General features: G+C 40.3%; 1 protein-coding gene across 4 annotated transcripts; it reads left to right on the forward strand.

Annotated features, from left to right (window-relative positions):
• Window positions 1-41: 41 nt before the first annotated feature.
• Window positions 42-14,410, forward strand: cep152 (centrosomal protein 152). 4 transcript variants are annotated; one of them, XR_005130925.1, is made up of 29 exons: window positions 42-381; window positions 759-861; window positions 2,900-3,006; window positions 3,120-3,183; window positions 3,335-3,649; window positions 3,953-4,115; window positions 4,228-4,368; window positions 4,708-4,847; window positions 4,958-5,158; window positions 6,150-6,297; window positions 6,628-6,719; window positions 6,841-7,004; window positions 7,104-7,305; window positions 7,402-7,509; window positions 7,607-7,737; window positions 7,986-8,114; window positions 8,263-8,398; window positions 8,650-8,835; window positions 8,981-9,253; window positions 9,442-9,573; window positions 9,697-10,058; window positions 10,193-10,391; window positions 11,163-11,238; window positions 11,325-11,492; window positions 11,888-11,972; window positions 12,058-12,137; window positions 12,330-12,486; window positions 12,607-12,708; window positions 13,434-13,564. XR_005130925.1 is itself a non-coding variant. In XM_017708295.2 (29 exons), exons 2-29 carry the CDS (start codon window positions 772-774, stop codon window positions 14,282-14,284), a joined length of 5,007 nt encoding a protein of 1,668 aa, XP_017563784.2. In that variant the 5' UTR covers window positions 42-381; window positions 759-771; the 3' UTR covers window positions 14,285-14,410. The 4 variants fall into 4 exon arrangements, 3 of the variants coding, with proteins under 3 accessions (XP_017563784.2, XP_017563785.2, XP_037398385.1); XM_017708295.2 differs by having other exon boundaries at window positions 12,602-12,708; window positions 13,434-14,410; XM_017708296.2 differs by having other exon boundaries at window positions 762-861; window positions 12,602-12,708; window positions 13,434-14,410.
• The last annotated feature ends 1,615 nt before the right edge of the window (window positions 14,411-16,025 follow it).

The raw sequence follows: 16,025 nt of genomic DNA on the forward strand, positions 1-16,025 counted from the left end.
CACTGGCCAATCAGCGGTCTGCATTTTTGCCGCTGCTCAGGGCGCCATGTTTCAACTACGGGCTGCTCGGCTATAGTTACAGTCCAGTTGGCTGCTAACTTCTCGGTGAAACCGTCTGACGGGACTAAGTGATGAAACGTGGATATAAGAGTGTGTTCGGCAGTTGAACGAAAACTGACCTCTGCATTCAAAATGGAACTGCTTTTTGAAACCTAAGTTGGCCAGGAAACGCAGTTTGTCAGTTTTACTCGGAGGCTGCATTGATTTTGCACTTTAACCAGCTTTGACCACTCTCAGGATAAACTTCATTCATCGGCCGACGTTTTTGCGACGAAATTAACACGTATTTAAGCCTGTGGACGTTTTATTCACACGCTTAAGGTAAGCGGGAACCATATTTGTTCTGAAGTTTGCTCCTTTCGTTAACCTAGCTAATGTTAGCAGTGTGTTGTGTTGTTGGTAGCCTGGTGACAGCGCGGCTTGTGCTAACGGTGAGGAACGTTAGCTAGATGGCTATAGCTAACGGTGTTAACCTAACGACTCACGTTAACGTTAACACGAAAAAGTTCCTTATTCACTCTCACATTGTTACTAGAAAACCAACAAGTACTTAGGAGGCTACAAACATTTTTAAAATGTTGTACTAACCAGATGTTGACGCACTAAACCGCGTCAAACGGCTCGACTAGTCTGCTGATTAGCGATGTTTTTGCCGGTTGCTGCGCTTGTAAACTTTGTTTTTTATCTTTTGTACACAGCAGCTGGTTAGCTATGTCCATCGATTTCGATAGCGCTGCCTTACAAACGCAGCATGATGATGAGGAGGAATACGATCAAGAAGATTACGCACGGGAGCAAGAGGTAATTTAACCTTTCTCTAACCAGAATTTGTTGCTTGGCAGTTCAATGAACTTTGACAATGCCACTCATAGAATATCAGTCTTCCCCTAGACACGCCCATTCAAAGAAGGGTGTGACTCGTCTTTTATTATATCCAGCACCGGCTATCTCGAATCACGACCTGTTGTAGCACGAAGCCTAACGGTTAGAGCAGTTTCAGCAATTGCTGATTTTAATGTGAGTAACACGCAATTGGCTCAGTTTCAACATTTGCTTTGTATTCTGTTTGTCTTTCTGTCAGCGGTGTAGGTCGTTTTCTTAGCTTGACCAAGTAAAGCGTGATTGATGGTTCAGCTTCACTTTCACATAGTTAAGGGTTCAACCAGAATAAGACAGTTTACATCCCTTTGATTAGGCCAACAATTTAACAGTTAAAACTCCCTGTTCTGTTTTTACCTTTCGTCAAAGATGCATCTCTCACATGTGCAGGTCAAGAACACCAGAAATATTATTTACAAATAAATTTGGAGGTTGTTTACTTTTGTTTATTGCTAATTTGATTGATTATTGATTTGTTTACTCAGTTTAATTCATGCCACTTCTCGTGGAAAGTATGTTGAATAATTTTTAATCCAGTCAAAAGTTGTTACTGCTTTTGTATGCGATAATTGTCCTCTTTTGCTTTGAAAAGCTGAATTTAGTAAAATAAAATTATTCATGTACATGCTTAATCTCAGTCTTTTTACTGTGTCTCTGTGTATTTTGTAATATCTACACAGTCGTAACATTAACATGTTAACTAGAAACTACATCATTTTGATCTAATGAGGAAGATAGTGGAAAGTAAAATAAGATGCAGTTTTTGTCCATTTTAATTGTTTTGCTCAGTATGAATAAGGTTGTCAAGCACAAACGTATAAAACTGGTGAATGGAAGCCCCAGTCATTCCCCAGCCAGTGTGCTTTAATAAACCATCTCTTTGTTTCAAAGATAGTAGGTGGGGGAATCCTTGAGGGGTTTGTGTTTAAAGAGTACATACTTACAATCACATGCCTGCATGCAAGCTCTGACTCACTCTTAAGTAATCTGCTGCTTGGTGCTTCAGAGCCATTATTGGTTCATGTGAAGAGTTGTCAGGTGTGTCTGCTGTGGCAGTTTTCAGCATGTGCTTCTCTGCCCTACATAGCCTGCTTTCTCATGGCTCTCTGGATTTAGCCTAAATGAAGCAGCTTAACAAATGCCTGGCTAACCAGTGGCAAAAAATTATTTGTAATGGGCCATACTGTTGAACCTGATGTGTTGACCACGATCAAGGAATATCTTTAGATGGGATGATGCCTTGCTGAGCTGTAGGCTATACACAGAAAGAACCAGTTCTGTATTTTTCCCCCACTGGAGTGCAGGAATGTTTCTGCTCCAGTTAACCAAAATATATGGTTGATTGCTGACAATAGACTCTAGATCAGGACAAAGCAAAAAAATGAAGACCAAATGGCTCATCCTTTCCCCTCCCATGTTTACGCCTGCTGAAACATATGACTCATATAGATAAACTCCAGCCAGTCGGCAGCATGTGGTTCAGTCCCTGAAGTTAACTGTGACTACAGCAGGATCTGTGTGTTTAGCCTAAATGCGTGAACGTGAAGGTGTTTTTGTGTGTGAGGGAACAGTGGAAGATGTCAGATTCATTTGGGACTCTTTATGGAGAGTAAGTCCATCTGCTTTGGCTTGCATCTTTTCTTCTGTCAGGAAATCCTGTTGAATTTTGACTTTATTAAATTACTTACTGGGTTCATTTAAAGCAGTCATTGATTATGAATGCTTCCTTTTTCTGATCCTGAAATTATTTAAATTGTCGATACGTTGTGTTGTATTTTCCATACATGCCATGTTGTAGAGGCAGAGTTTCTGTGTATTGTGATTTGTTTTTGTCTTGAAACTGAGCGGTGCCGTTTTTATCAGTTTCCTGATAGTGTCCTAAGAGTTGCTAAATCTCTGTGTTGTTTTATTTTGTTATTGTTTCACTTCACAAACTCTGAACAACTTGTGTGTCATCCAGCTGCATAAGCTCCTGACCGACCTTCCAGATGATATGCTGGAGGATAGTCGTGACTGCTCATCCCCTGAGCTGGACTACTCAACCTGCAGCCACCAAGGAGACAACAGGTACTGAAAGCAAAGGGCCTTGCTCCCAAAACACTGCTTAATTTTAACATTCACATTTTGCTTTATAAAAATTTCTGATGTTTTGTAGCATGTTGTTTTTAAATATATTTCAGATCACATTCTTTGAATGGACACCATAAATGGTCAAATCGACCAGGGCTACCTCCTGCTGAAGAGGTGAGTTTATAATTTTTCAGTTCTCAGTTCATGTTAAGTTCTTTGACAAAAATGCAATCCTAGTACCTCACGTTCATCGTTTTTAAGATTTATAATAATCATCTCTCTGAAGAATTTTGAAGATGATGATGATGATCTGTCCAATCATCAGGGTCACACCTATGACAGCACAGCATCCCAGCCAAACGGCCATGCTGATCATCTCCAGGGTGGAACAGAGCATTTACTCCATGTCTGGGACCCACATCAGGGCCAGAACTATGAGTACAAGTCTGATGACTGTGTCTACTCCTCTGTAGAAACAGTAGAGTCCAATGGCATCAATAACTTATCTAATGAGGAGGGGTATGAACAGGATGCTTCCCCACACTCAGGTCTCCACCATGGGGCAGAGTACCATGGAGTAGAGGCCAAGGTAGATGCTCAAGTCTATGGGGAACATGTGAATGTTGTAAACCATTTTCAGGTAAGGTTTTTTAATCCCTATGGGGGCATATATCTCAGTTATTAATTATTATTTATTAGCTGTTACACATTAGTTTCATAGGTACTGAATAATTTTCAGGTTATGTAGTTACGAGCATGAGGAGCTGATGTGTGGACCCATGTAGAGGTCCTTTTTTGAACGATTTAAGGAATTTAATGCATATTTAATATTACTTTTTTTGGACTGGGTGATTTAAAGCACACAGTTGAATTCAATGCATTTAATACTCATCTGTCGTTACAATAATTTTACAATTTTTCATTTACCATGTAATTTTCCCAGAATTTTAATAATGGGATAAGTGAGCGCAAAGTTGTTGGCTGTTACAAAGCCACTTTCCGACCACATAATCCAACAAGTCAACCAAAGATGTTCAACACAAAGTCTTCTGCACAAAATGACCATTTTGACCAGCTTCAAAGAGACTTTCTGCACTCATCACCAAGTGAGTTATATTGATGGCAGACATATTTCCATGTCGTCATTTTTGTCAAGGGCATAATAGGAGTAATGACGAGTGCAGAAATTAAAGTGTTAATTGTTTCTTGTCTTTTTAGGTACTGTTGATGCACAGGAGTTTGCTCAGTTGGAGATTTTAAATAAGGCTCAGTCTAGGCAGATTGAGGACCTGGAACAGAATCTGGAGGACAGCAGGCGTAAAATGAGATATTGGGAGCATCAGTTTGCCATTGTCAAAGGTAAGCTTATGTCAGAGTAACTTGGGTCTTGGTATCAGATGCCTTCAGTTCCACGTTTTATCAAAGGAATATTTTTACTGTACAACTGAGTATAGCAGAATGTGGTTTATTGTGCTAGTTCTCTCCTGTCTGTCAGCAGAAAGTCACACATGACTGTTCTGACCATTTACCAACAATTAATAAATTCTTACCCTTTTCCAAGTTCCTCGTTACATTATTCTATTGCAGGAGAATTCGCCTGGAAATCAAGGCTATGACAACCATAACCATTAAGTAACCCTCTTGAATTGAGCTCAGAAAAGATGTGCTGAATTGCCATATTTCTTGTTTTTTGTCTAGATGAAAAAGAAGGACTGACAATATCACTGAAGGAGTCCAGTCATCTGATAGAGGAGGCAAAAGAAAGAGAATCTCAGCTACAAGGCAAAGTCAGGTCTCTGGAGCAGCAAATCCATTCCCTTACTGAGAGAGAACAGGGGGTAAAAATACAGATTCATGAATGATTTATTGCAGACACAAATCATACTGAACATGTACAACTAACTACATGAAGCTCAACCCTTGTTTTAACTTTGTGTTGTGTGTGTAGAACATGAAGAAGCAGCGTGTTGCAGAGGCAGTAGTAGACAGCATGCAGCAGCAGATGATGGAGCTGTGTCGCTCTGACACGCTGACACGAGCACGGGAGCAGCATGACCGAGACATGGCTGCCATAAGGGAACAGCATGAGGCTAGAGTACTCGCCCTTCAGCAGAAACAAGACTCGCTTACTCAGAGCCTGGAAGAACAGGTTAGTCCACTTATGAATTACTCTTTTCCAATTTAACCACAGTGTTTTGAAACGTGGACTACTAATAATTATGATATGATTTATATAGGCTATGAAGAAGTAAAATCATACCAAATGTGACTGTGATTAACAGATTTAGTAGATCCTTTTTGAGCCTCCCTGAAGCTAGGCTCAATTTGTTGTTTTTCTCGATAAACCTGATCTGACCCAAGTTTTGTTAAAGCAAAAAATGATGTTATATATGTGGCTGAAGTTTGTGTTCCATAAGGTCATGCATATAGAGATAGATTATGCTAATAATATAATTTTAATGTAGTTTTATAATTCATAGCATTATTATTACTGCAGTAGCGTCAGGAAAGGTGTAAAAAGCATTGATCAAGAGCAGACCTGAAAAGAAAAACTGTCCAAACTATTGGTTTGTAAGTGTGTAGGCCAGAATCAAACTGGATTTTGTTCAAAAAAGACCCATACATTTTTTACAAAACATAAAAATAGTTTGTGAGATCTTAAATAGAGAAAAATAATACAGGAGAACAGTGCAGACGTTTAAGTCACACAAGATGTTGCAAGACATGCATGCACTGAAAAAAAAAAAAAAAAAATAATAGAATGCCACGTTTGCACTTTTTTTTTTTTTTTTTTTTTCTCTCTCTATTAAAGAGCTTGCTTAAACCATCTTAGTTTCTCTTCACAAAAAATCATTGATCCTTTAAGACAATTATTTAACATTAAAATGAATCAAGCTTAATAGACAGTTGTCAATCATGTTATCCTTAAGGAGCTCACTGTCCTGTCAGTGGCTGCTATTTTTAATTTGTTAATAAAAATGCTAGCAGCACTTTTTTTTTTGTGTAAATGAATTTTTAAAAAAAGTAAAACGCCAAATAATTTTAGTTTCAGTACAGGACACTGCAAGCCATTATGGGCTGTGGGCTAAGGGCTGTGTTTTGCACAAAAGCAGAGAGGTATGTATGTATGTGTTCTGCAGGTGCAGGCGGCCCAGAGGCTGCGGGAGCAGGTGAGGCTGCTGGAGAGGCAGAGGGAGGAGGAGCAGGTGGACAGAGCTAAAGTCATCAATGCCCTCGCACAGCGCTTGGAGGAGAGCCAGCAGCAGTGTGCCAAGTTGCTTCAGACTGGTGTGTGTGTGTGTGTGTGCCCGTTTATTTGTGTGTTTCTGTGGTCACCGCATGGGTCAACGGTGCTTTTTCTGCGCAAATGTTAATGCAGCTGAATCACTTCAGCAAAATTAAAATTTCAGGGTTGAGTGGTTTGGTAATTACCCTAATGTGAAATGTAACTCAAGGGTCATCTTGTGTGCCATATGTCATGGATTATAAATTTTTCTCATGAAGTATTCTATGAGCTTAGGTTAGCTTAGATCTTGTCTTCTAGAGCATCCCTGCATTCATAATCTGTCCTTTTTTTTTTTTTTTTTTTTTTTTTTTTTTTTTTTTTTTTTTTTTTAGGGTCTGTGCAAGAAATGAGCCAGATGCAAATAAAGCTACAGCAGGCACAGTCTAGCCAGAACATCAGTGCGAACATGAACAAAGCACTGCAGGCAAGTTAACCGGTCTTTCTTTTTGTCTGTCCATGTTGTATGTTAAACATAAAGTAGTGATTTTATAATAAATACATGTCTTGTCACCTCTTTTTTTTTTTTTTTTTTTTTTTCTCCACAGGAAGAATTGAATGAGTTGAAAGAGCAGATCACCCTGTATGAGTCTGCTGTCAAGCTTGGAGCCGTTTCTTTTGATTCCAACACAGACTGGGAAAACCAACTGTCAGAGTCTTATATAGATCTGGGTATCAAGAAAGTTAACTGGAAAAATGGCAGGAATCATAGGTAATATGTTTATGCTGTGTGATATGACAGTGGATCATAAATGAATGAAATATTTTGACTTGAGGTAGAAATGTGATTAAATAAAGCCTTGTGTTTCAGCACAACAGTACTACCAGATTCCAGTCTTCTTAAGGAGGATTTGGTGAGAGAGCTCAAGATTGAGCTACAGCGATGCCTGTCACAGCTGAAAACCAAGAGGCAAAAGATCTCTCAGTTACAGGAGGAGCTGAGGACCTCACAAAATCGTGTGGAACTGCTACAGACTCAGCTTGATGGAGTGGAGATGAGGGCTAAAGACATGGTGATGTGCTTTGCATAGCAATACCCTTGTGTTTTTACTAAATTGAGTGATCGCCCTGTAAACCTCAGTGCCAGAGCTTAATATCCTTTATTGTAGGTGAGAGAAAGCAGCCTAGAAAAGCTGTTGGAGCCATCGAACACAGTTTCTCAAAAAGAGCTTATAAAACTAGAAGAGGAACGACAGATCCTGCAAAAGAGAGTAGAGGTCTGTGTGTTTCTCAAACCTGTCGTTGTCTATCCAAAACATGGAAACTCACAGTGCTGGCCTGAATGTGTGTATTAAAATTGTATGTAAATGTCAGACCCTTGAGGTGCGAAATAAGGAGCTGAAGCAGAGTGAGGAGAAGGTCAAAGCAGCTAATTCTGAGCTTTGCACCAAGATGAGGGAGATGATTCAGGAGCTTGACCAGGAGAAACAGGAGGCTGCAGAGAGGTGAGGAATTGATGGGTCTTTTTGAATACCTGAAGAAATGGTGAGCGAAAGAAGTTAGCAGCTGTTTTGATGGTTACTTTTGACAAACTGGATAGTTTAATTCTTCCTGACTGATGGTAGATTATCATTTAAAACGTGTGTGTGTGTGTGTGTGTGTGTGTGTGTGTGTGTGTGTGTGTGTGTGTGTGTGTGTGTGTGTGTGTGTGTGTGTGTGTGTGTGTGTGTGTGTGTGTGTGTGTGTGTTTGAGGTATGAGAGAGTCCAGCAGCAGTACAGGGATGATGTAGTACATCGTGTCCGTGCAGAACTCGCACAGCAACATACAACTCAGGTGGAGCAGCTCACTACCCAACATGAGCAGCAAATCAAGCAGCTGGAGTAAGATCATTACATGCAATACATCTCACTGCTCTTTACTCTGTAGAACTCATCTGCATGTTATCTAATTGTTCAGAACCGATTTGAATACTAATTGTTCTCCTTAAGGTTCATTATATAAACCGTCTCTCGTGTCCCCTCTCCTCAGGTCAAAATTGGCTGAACTCGGTCAAGAGGTCTTAACAGTGCAGGAATGTTACATTTCTGTTTGCAAGGAGAAGGACAAACTTGAAGAAAACCTTCAGAGCAGGGTAGTGGAAGAGAAGAAACTAAAAGAGAAAGAGGTAACTTATTTTACAGTCATGCAACAAATAATCACATGAAATTTTAAAATCTATATCTCCATGATTTTCAAATGTAGAGATGTTAGAATGTGCTTTGGGTTATTTTTTCCACTTTTTCTTAAACTGTTTTTGTTACATTATTGTGTATATTATGTGTGTGTATATAAATGTGTATGTATGCATGTATGTAACGTTACATTGTAATATAATATACTATACACTAATGTTTGTTTTGTCTCTCTTCTATCTAGCTAAGAAGAAGAGAAGAGACCGAGACAACTTTGGAAAGATTGAAGGCTGAGTTGCTCTCTCAGCACCAGGAGACTGTTAACCAGCTTGAAGCTCAGTGGACTGAAGAGAAGGAGACTGAGATCCAAATGCAGGTCGCCACGCAACTGACCTCAGCCAAGCAGAGCTGGCAGCAAGAAAAGGAAGAGGTCAGAAATTTGGTTGTGTCTTTGATACATTCAAACATTATGATAATTTTGTTAGTGCAGTCCATGGTCATTGATTACCTTTGTAGCTGAAAGTTGTAATTTGTGTGTCTGTGCTTGAGTATATATTTTAACTCCACTTACATAGCTGGAGAAGAACTGGGCACTCAGACTAGAGGAAGCTATGAAGGAGAGTCAAAAAGCCCAAGCTGCAGACACCCAGGAGGGCTCATCTCAGACAGACTACCAAGAGTCAGCAGCTCAGATTTTCTCCCTGGAGCAGTTGGAGGCAAGGCTTGATGCCCAGAGAGTGGCTCTGCAACGAGAGGCAGACAGCAATCTGTCCAAAGCAGTGGAGGATGCACTGAGGAAGAAAGAGAGAGAACTGCAACAGAAGCATGTACAGAACATGACATTACAGGTCTGTTTGTCACAAATTTGAGTCATGGTGTTGTGTAAAAATGAAGTGTCAATATTTAAATTAAGGTAATATTTAAATAATTTAGGCTCATTATGTTTCTGTTTTGGTAAAATAAGATTAGAATACTGTTAAAAATAGTGTTGTGCATGACAAGGGTTGGAAGGCACAATGTGACTTGCTTTTCTCAGGTTGAAGGTGCTGTGTCCAGGGCTCATGCTCGCTGGCTCCAAGACCTGACCACCCTTCCAGAATACAAAGCCTGCCTGCAGACAGAGAGAGAAAAATGGGAGGCAGTACAAGAAGACAATATTCAAAAGCAAGTATGTTCTTTTATTTTGTTTTATTTATTTTATTTATTCGCCAGTTATTAAGGTGTGGAATTCTACTGTTTTTGATATTGGGCTACTTGCATGTCAAAGTCTCTTCACATCTGAATGCTCCAGGTATCTTCAGCCATAAAAACAGCAGAAGACAAATGGCAGAAGGCACTCAGTGAAAAACAAAAGGAGCTGGAGGACTATATGAAACGAAACCAAGAGCTTCAGGACAAGGTGCTCTCTCTGAACACACAGCTAGAACGTTCCAGTGAGGAGCACACTGCTCTCCTGAAAGCTGAGCTCTCTGCAGCCAGAGTCATGTGGAGCAAGGACAAACAGCAGGAGATCTCCTGCCTGAACATGCAGCTGAAGGCTCAGCTGGAGAAGAAACTAGAGCAGGCTCGGGAAGAGGCCTTCAGACAAGGCCAGGATGACCTACAAATGACCCTGAGGAGCAAGGAGGAAAGCTGGAGGAGTCAAGAGACCAGGTAATGATAAGAGACAAAGGCCACAACATTAAACAAAACATGGTGCTGTTATCCTGTAAAACAGATTGTGCATGTGCACGCTGTCCAATGTTTACTGTAGGTAATATATTAAAAATGCTAACTGTTCACTTGAGGTTGCGGGAAGAGCAGCAGCGCGTCAAAGATCATGTTCTTGCTGAGATAAAGGAGGTGCTGAAGGAGATTCAGGATGTCAGCAGAGGGGGAGCTGAGGACCGAGGCAGCAGGGAAGGTGGTCTGAGAGCCAAACTGAGAGACCTGTGCAGGGATACACTGTCTAAAGCTGTAGCCCACAGTAGGCAGGAGTGGGAAAAGGTTTGTAATGTCATCTGACAGGCTGGGTCAAATAAATATTTTGGGTATCTCATAGAAATGTAAAAACTTTGCATTTCATTTAACAATTACAGTATACACTCACTGGCCACTTTTATTAGGTCCAATGTTCATTTGCTTGTTAACAGAAATAGCTAATCAGCCAATCACATGGCCGCAACTCAATGCATTTAGGCATGTAGAGGTGGTCAAGACAACTTGCTGAAGTGCAAACCGAGCATCAGAATGGAGAAGAAAGGTGATTTAAGTGACTTTGAACGTGGCATGGTTGTTGGTGCCAGACAGGCTGGTCTGAGTATTTCAGAAACTGCTGATCTACTGGCATTTTCACACACAACCATCTCTAGGGTTTACAGAGAATGGTCTGAAAAAGAGAAAATATCCAGTGAGCGGCATTTGTGAGAACGAAAATGCCTTGTTGATATTAGTGGTCAGAGGAGAATGGGCAGACTGGTTCGAGATGATAGAAAGGCAACAGTAACTCAAATAAATAAACAAAATCTCTGAGGAATGTTTCCAATACCTTGTTGAAAGTGTTCCACAAAGAATTAAGGCAGTTCCTAAGGCAAAGGGGGGTCCAACCTTACTATTAAGGTGTACCCAATAAATTGGCCAGTGAGTATTTTTGGCCTATTCTGGCCCATATTTTCCAGATATGTTTGCCCTTTGTTGTGTTATTGTAGTATAAAGATGGTATGCACAAATGTATCATGTGTAATTTATTTTTTTTCTCCCCCCTTGCCTATGCTCCAGAGCAGTGAGGATAAGTTGAGAAGTGTGCTGCAGGAAACCCAAGAGCAACATGAGAAGGAGCTTAGTCAAATACGTAGTATGTGTGTGTGCTATACTTTACAAAAATAATCTCCCATTATCTGATTTGAGGAAGAGTGCTAACTTGCATCTACTGCTCAACAGGCACGGTGGCCCAGAGGAAGGAAGGGGTGTGTAATAGTAAGGGCTGTACTGAAAGTATGGGCAAGCTCCAGAAGAAGAATCAGGACCTTCAGAGGCATCTGGAAAAGGCTTGCCGCCAACTTCAGCGCACTGTCAGAGAGCACAAGAGCACTTTGCACAACCTGAAAGGTAACAACTGAAGAGTATGTAGTGCTCCTTGTCATATAAATCATATTTATCTGGACAAATATTTTTTTTTTTTTGGGCCATATAAACTGCACCTCCTTTTCTTTAAATGTGTTCAGTGGATAGCAATTGGTAATGTAATGTGGATTAAGCACTGTTTTGAGCTGGATTAGATTTTCTAGGGAAGATTCTGTACAGTAATTTGTAGTGAATTTTTCCATATTGCTACAGATATCATTTGACTGTTGCAATACTCAGTAACAAAACATGGCACACAGCCATGTCTATTGCCAAGATATTACATTACTGTGAATTTCTTAATGGTTTCACAAGTCACAGATATCATTATTTAACCCCACTTAACTTTAGTTATTGTTTGTTCCCCTTATCCATTGCAGAAGAGCATGATGAAACCTTACGCAAAGAGAGGGAAGCCCATACAAAGGCACTTGAGGTCAAATTGTCAGCATGCAAAGAATCATGGTTTGTGCTTTTGTTTTTTGGCCAGATAGAACTCATTTCCACATTTCACTTTCCAAGGTAGATTAATGTGATGTACATGTTACAGTGGTGCAGACAATCAAAATCTCCAAGCTGGCCTTGAAGAAATGAAGGAGCAATATATGAAAGCAGTACAAAAAATCAGAGGTCTGTACATTTCTCTAAATCTTCTCTGAACAGGTTTTTTTTTATACTTCACTGTTGTGAAATTACATTTGTATTTTATATATTTTTTTTATGCCTGAAGGACATTATGCTGATTTACTTGGTGACACTGATAGTATATGTGGTGGTGGTGGACTGTGGTAGGTTTACCCTGGCATACTATGTTTTGTGCAGGTGATATGCTGTGTTACCTTCAGGAGAGCAAAGAGCGGGCTGCTGAGCTAATCAGAGTGGAGGTCCTGAGAGAGAGGCAGGACACAGCCCGCAGGATGCGCAGGTACTACCTCACATGCCTGCAGGAGCTGTTGGAGGACGGAGGCCAGAGCACTGGGTAAGTTTGGTTTGTCATTTCTGTCGCTGTTTTCTTTTGATTGTCCATCCTTGCATGCAGTGTTTGGTGCTCCTTCTTACTGCTTCATACTCTTATTGTCATCTGCTTCTGCCAGTGCAGAGAAGAAAATCATCAATGCTGCCAGTAAACTGGCTGCCATGGCCAAAGTACTAGAGACTCCTCTAGCCAAAAAGAAGCTTCAGAGAAATCAGAATGTTCAAGGTATTGTTTTTGTTATCTTTTGTTGCTGCAAAAGCATAATTGTGGACTGATTTCTGATATTTTTCACGTGCGTATCTGCTACTGTCAATACATAAAGTTTTAAAATGTAGAAATTGAAACGCCTTGATTTAGCGTTATGGATAAATGTATATATGTATGTGCATATATTGCAAAGCGGTAATACAATACACTCTATAAAATACTGACGTTTTAGCAAAGTAACCCAATGTCACCTTAATGTTCTGCTCTTCTGGAATATAGTAAATATCGAATATCGGTTCAAAATATCAAATCTAAACCTAAAAATTTAAACATCTCTCCAATAAAATGAAGCAATTATCAGCTTATTTCCAATTGTTTTATCAATAGTAGTAGTACTAGGTGTGTGTCAGTGTCTACACACTGATCAGGCATAACATTTATGACCAGCAGCACAGCTGTGTCTGATCTACTCAGAACAACACACAACCTTGTCAATGTTGGTTTGAGAATGATCCACCACCCACACCTGCTCTGTGATTGGTCCATGGTGGTTTTGACCACTGAAGAACAGGGTATGAATGGAGCTGATAAAATGGACAATGAGCATAGAAACAAGGAGGTGGTCATAGTGTGTGTGTGTGTGTGTGTGTGTGTGTGTGTGTGTGTGTGTGTGTGTGTGTGTGTATTTATTTATTTAGACACTGTACTCACAGTTGCCTAATGATGTTTCTCTTCTGTCATAGATCTCTCACTGAATGCAGAGAATTCTGCTAATGACCATGGTACCAAAGTGTCAGGTGCTGCCTCAATTGAAAGCCTGTCTTTCAGAGCGGAGTCCCAAGAAAACTGTGAGACGGAACAAACCCATCAAAGCCATTCTGTCGCTGAATCAGAGTATGCAACCCAAAAATCCAAGCTGAAAGGAATCACACCCGCAGGCAAGGGCCCCCAGGTGGACCTCAAAAAATCAGCGAGGGCAAATGGTGGTAAAGGCCCTGAGGTGACTGAACACCTCACGACTGAACCCAAACCGCTTGTTGATTTTGCATCATACACTGCACATATTGATGTTGTTAGCAATGCTAATGTTACATTCAGGAAGCAGAGTAGAGAGATGTACTTCAGTGGAACAGAATCAGGAAAAGCCAACGAGCGTTTGACCCCTCAGGTGGCTGTTGAGTCTTTCTTGATTGAAGAGGCGCCAGTAAGAGATGATGGCCAGAGCGACTGGAGTTTGTCCAGTAATGGCTCCACCTTTACCAACATCATTCACCTGACCTCTTCCTACCCCAGCAGAAATGCAGAGCCAGTGAGGCCGAACTCTCTGATGAACCCATCTGTAGACAATCTGGACTTTGAAAGCTGTTTAGGTGATAACTCTGATGTAACTGTTTACAAAGAGATTGTTAAAAAGTCCGCTTATGTCAAACCCAAGCAGGGCGCAGGCCATAAATCGAAAAAGAGCAGAGAGCCAACCCCAGGCTCTGAGGGAGAGAGGATCCATAGACTATGTCCTAAGAGTTTATTCTCAGAACTGAAAATCTGCCAGCAGGACAGTGGGTTTGACAGCCCTTTGTCACTGATTCAGAAATGAAATTGTGTCTGCTTGTCTGTTCACATGTTTTATCACTGTGCTTTGACTGAATATTTGTGTGTGTGTGTGTGTGTGTGTGTGTGTGTGTGTGTGTGTGTGTGTGTGTGTGTGTGTGTGTGTACGTGTGTGTGTACGTGTGTGTGTACGTGTGTGTGTGTGTGTGTGTGTGTACGTGTGTGTGTGTGTGTGTGTACGTGTACTTTTTTTTTTTTTTTTTTAAATTTTCATGCAATGAGATTTTTATAATTAAAGTTTACTCATCTGCTAAAATACTTAAGTCCCAGTCTTGATGCACTGTTAATTATAACTGAAAGCATGTAACTTTGGAACACCTTTTAAAGTTGTAAGTAGGATTTATTTATTTTTTTATTTTTTTTTCTTTCCTTTTCTTTTTATCAAGTGCAATTGTACAGCACAGTTATACACTATACTGCCAAAGGTTTTCACTCACCCATCCAAATGATTGAATTCAGGTGTTCTAGTCACTTCCATGGCCACAGGTGTATAAAACCAAGCGCCTAGGCCTGCAGACTGCTTCTACAAACATTTGTGAAAGAATAGGTCGCTCTCAGGAGCTCAGTGAATTCCAGCATGGTACCGTGATAGTCAGCTGTGCAACAAGTCCAGACGTGAAATTTCCTCACTACTAAATATTCTACAGTCAACTGTAAGTGGTATTATAACAAAGTAGAAGCAACTGGGAACAACAGCAACTCGGCCATGTAAAATGACAGTGGGGTCAGTGGATGTTATTCCGCATTAAATGGCGGGTGGAACGGGGAAAAGTTTAAAAAAAAAAAAAGCCGCCAAATGTCCACAGAAAAATGTTACTGCCATTTAGAAAAAGAATAATCAGGATATTCTGAGAGCCTGAATCAGTTTATTGGCAGTGAGTCTGTACTGGATCAGCCAGTGCAGGTGCACAGTGCAGAGTGCAGGTACATTTTACACTCTCAGAAAAGGTACAACACTATCACTGGGGCAGTACCCCTCTTGTCAGGGGTACATCCTAGTACCTTTAGTCAGGGAACATAACTGTACCATAATCCATTGAAATTATATTTTCTAAATTGTACTGAGGACACGACTACAGTGGTCTATAGCTGCAAAGGGTGGGCCAACATCATATTAAACCCTATGGCTTAAAAATGGGATGTCACTCAAGTTCATATGTGTGTGTGAAGGCAGACAGCTGAATACTTTTGGAAATAGTGTATAAGTAGGGTTTTGAAATAGATGTAAAAAGTAAAGCCTTCAGGTTATTTGAGTTGTTTTGTAAGTGCAGTCAGATGAAGAAACAAGTAACAAATATCAGTGGGGGCACTACAAGTATATGATAAACTATTTGAAATTATGGTTAAATATTAATAATTTTATTTTGTACAATTCACAATTTGATTCCTGTAAAAACAGTAAAGAAAAGTGCAGTGTATGGATAGACTAGCCTAGTTGCCATACATAAACTGTCAGATTATAGTAATGTAGCGTGAGCAGTGGTGAATACAGCAAACTGTCACCATATCAGTGTATCAACTGTGTGAACATCAGGACTTACACGCTAGTTAGGTTAGGTAGAGTTAGTATCGATATTGGGATTGATACTTGGTATCAATAGTCAATATCAGCCAATATTGAGGATCAGGTATCAGTATCGTCATGGGTATTGGTGCGTCCCTAGCAACTATTTTGTGTTTTTTCTCTTTAGATTATTTCAGCAGTGGACCTATAAGAACTTGTGCTG

This window comes from Pygocentrus nattereri, chromosome 11 (genome assembly GCF_015220715.1).
Source record: "Pygocentrus nattereri isolate fPygNat1 chromosome 11, fPygNat1.pri, whole genome shotgun sequence".
In the NCBI taxonomy this organism is placed as follows: Eukaryota; Metazoa; Chordata; class Actinopteri; order Characiformes; family Serrasalmidae; genus Pygocentrus; species Pygocentrus nattereri.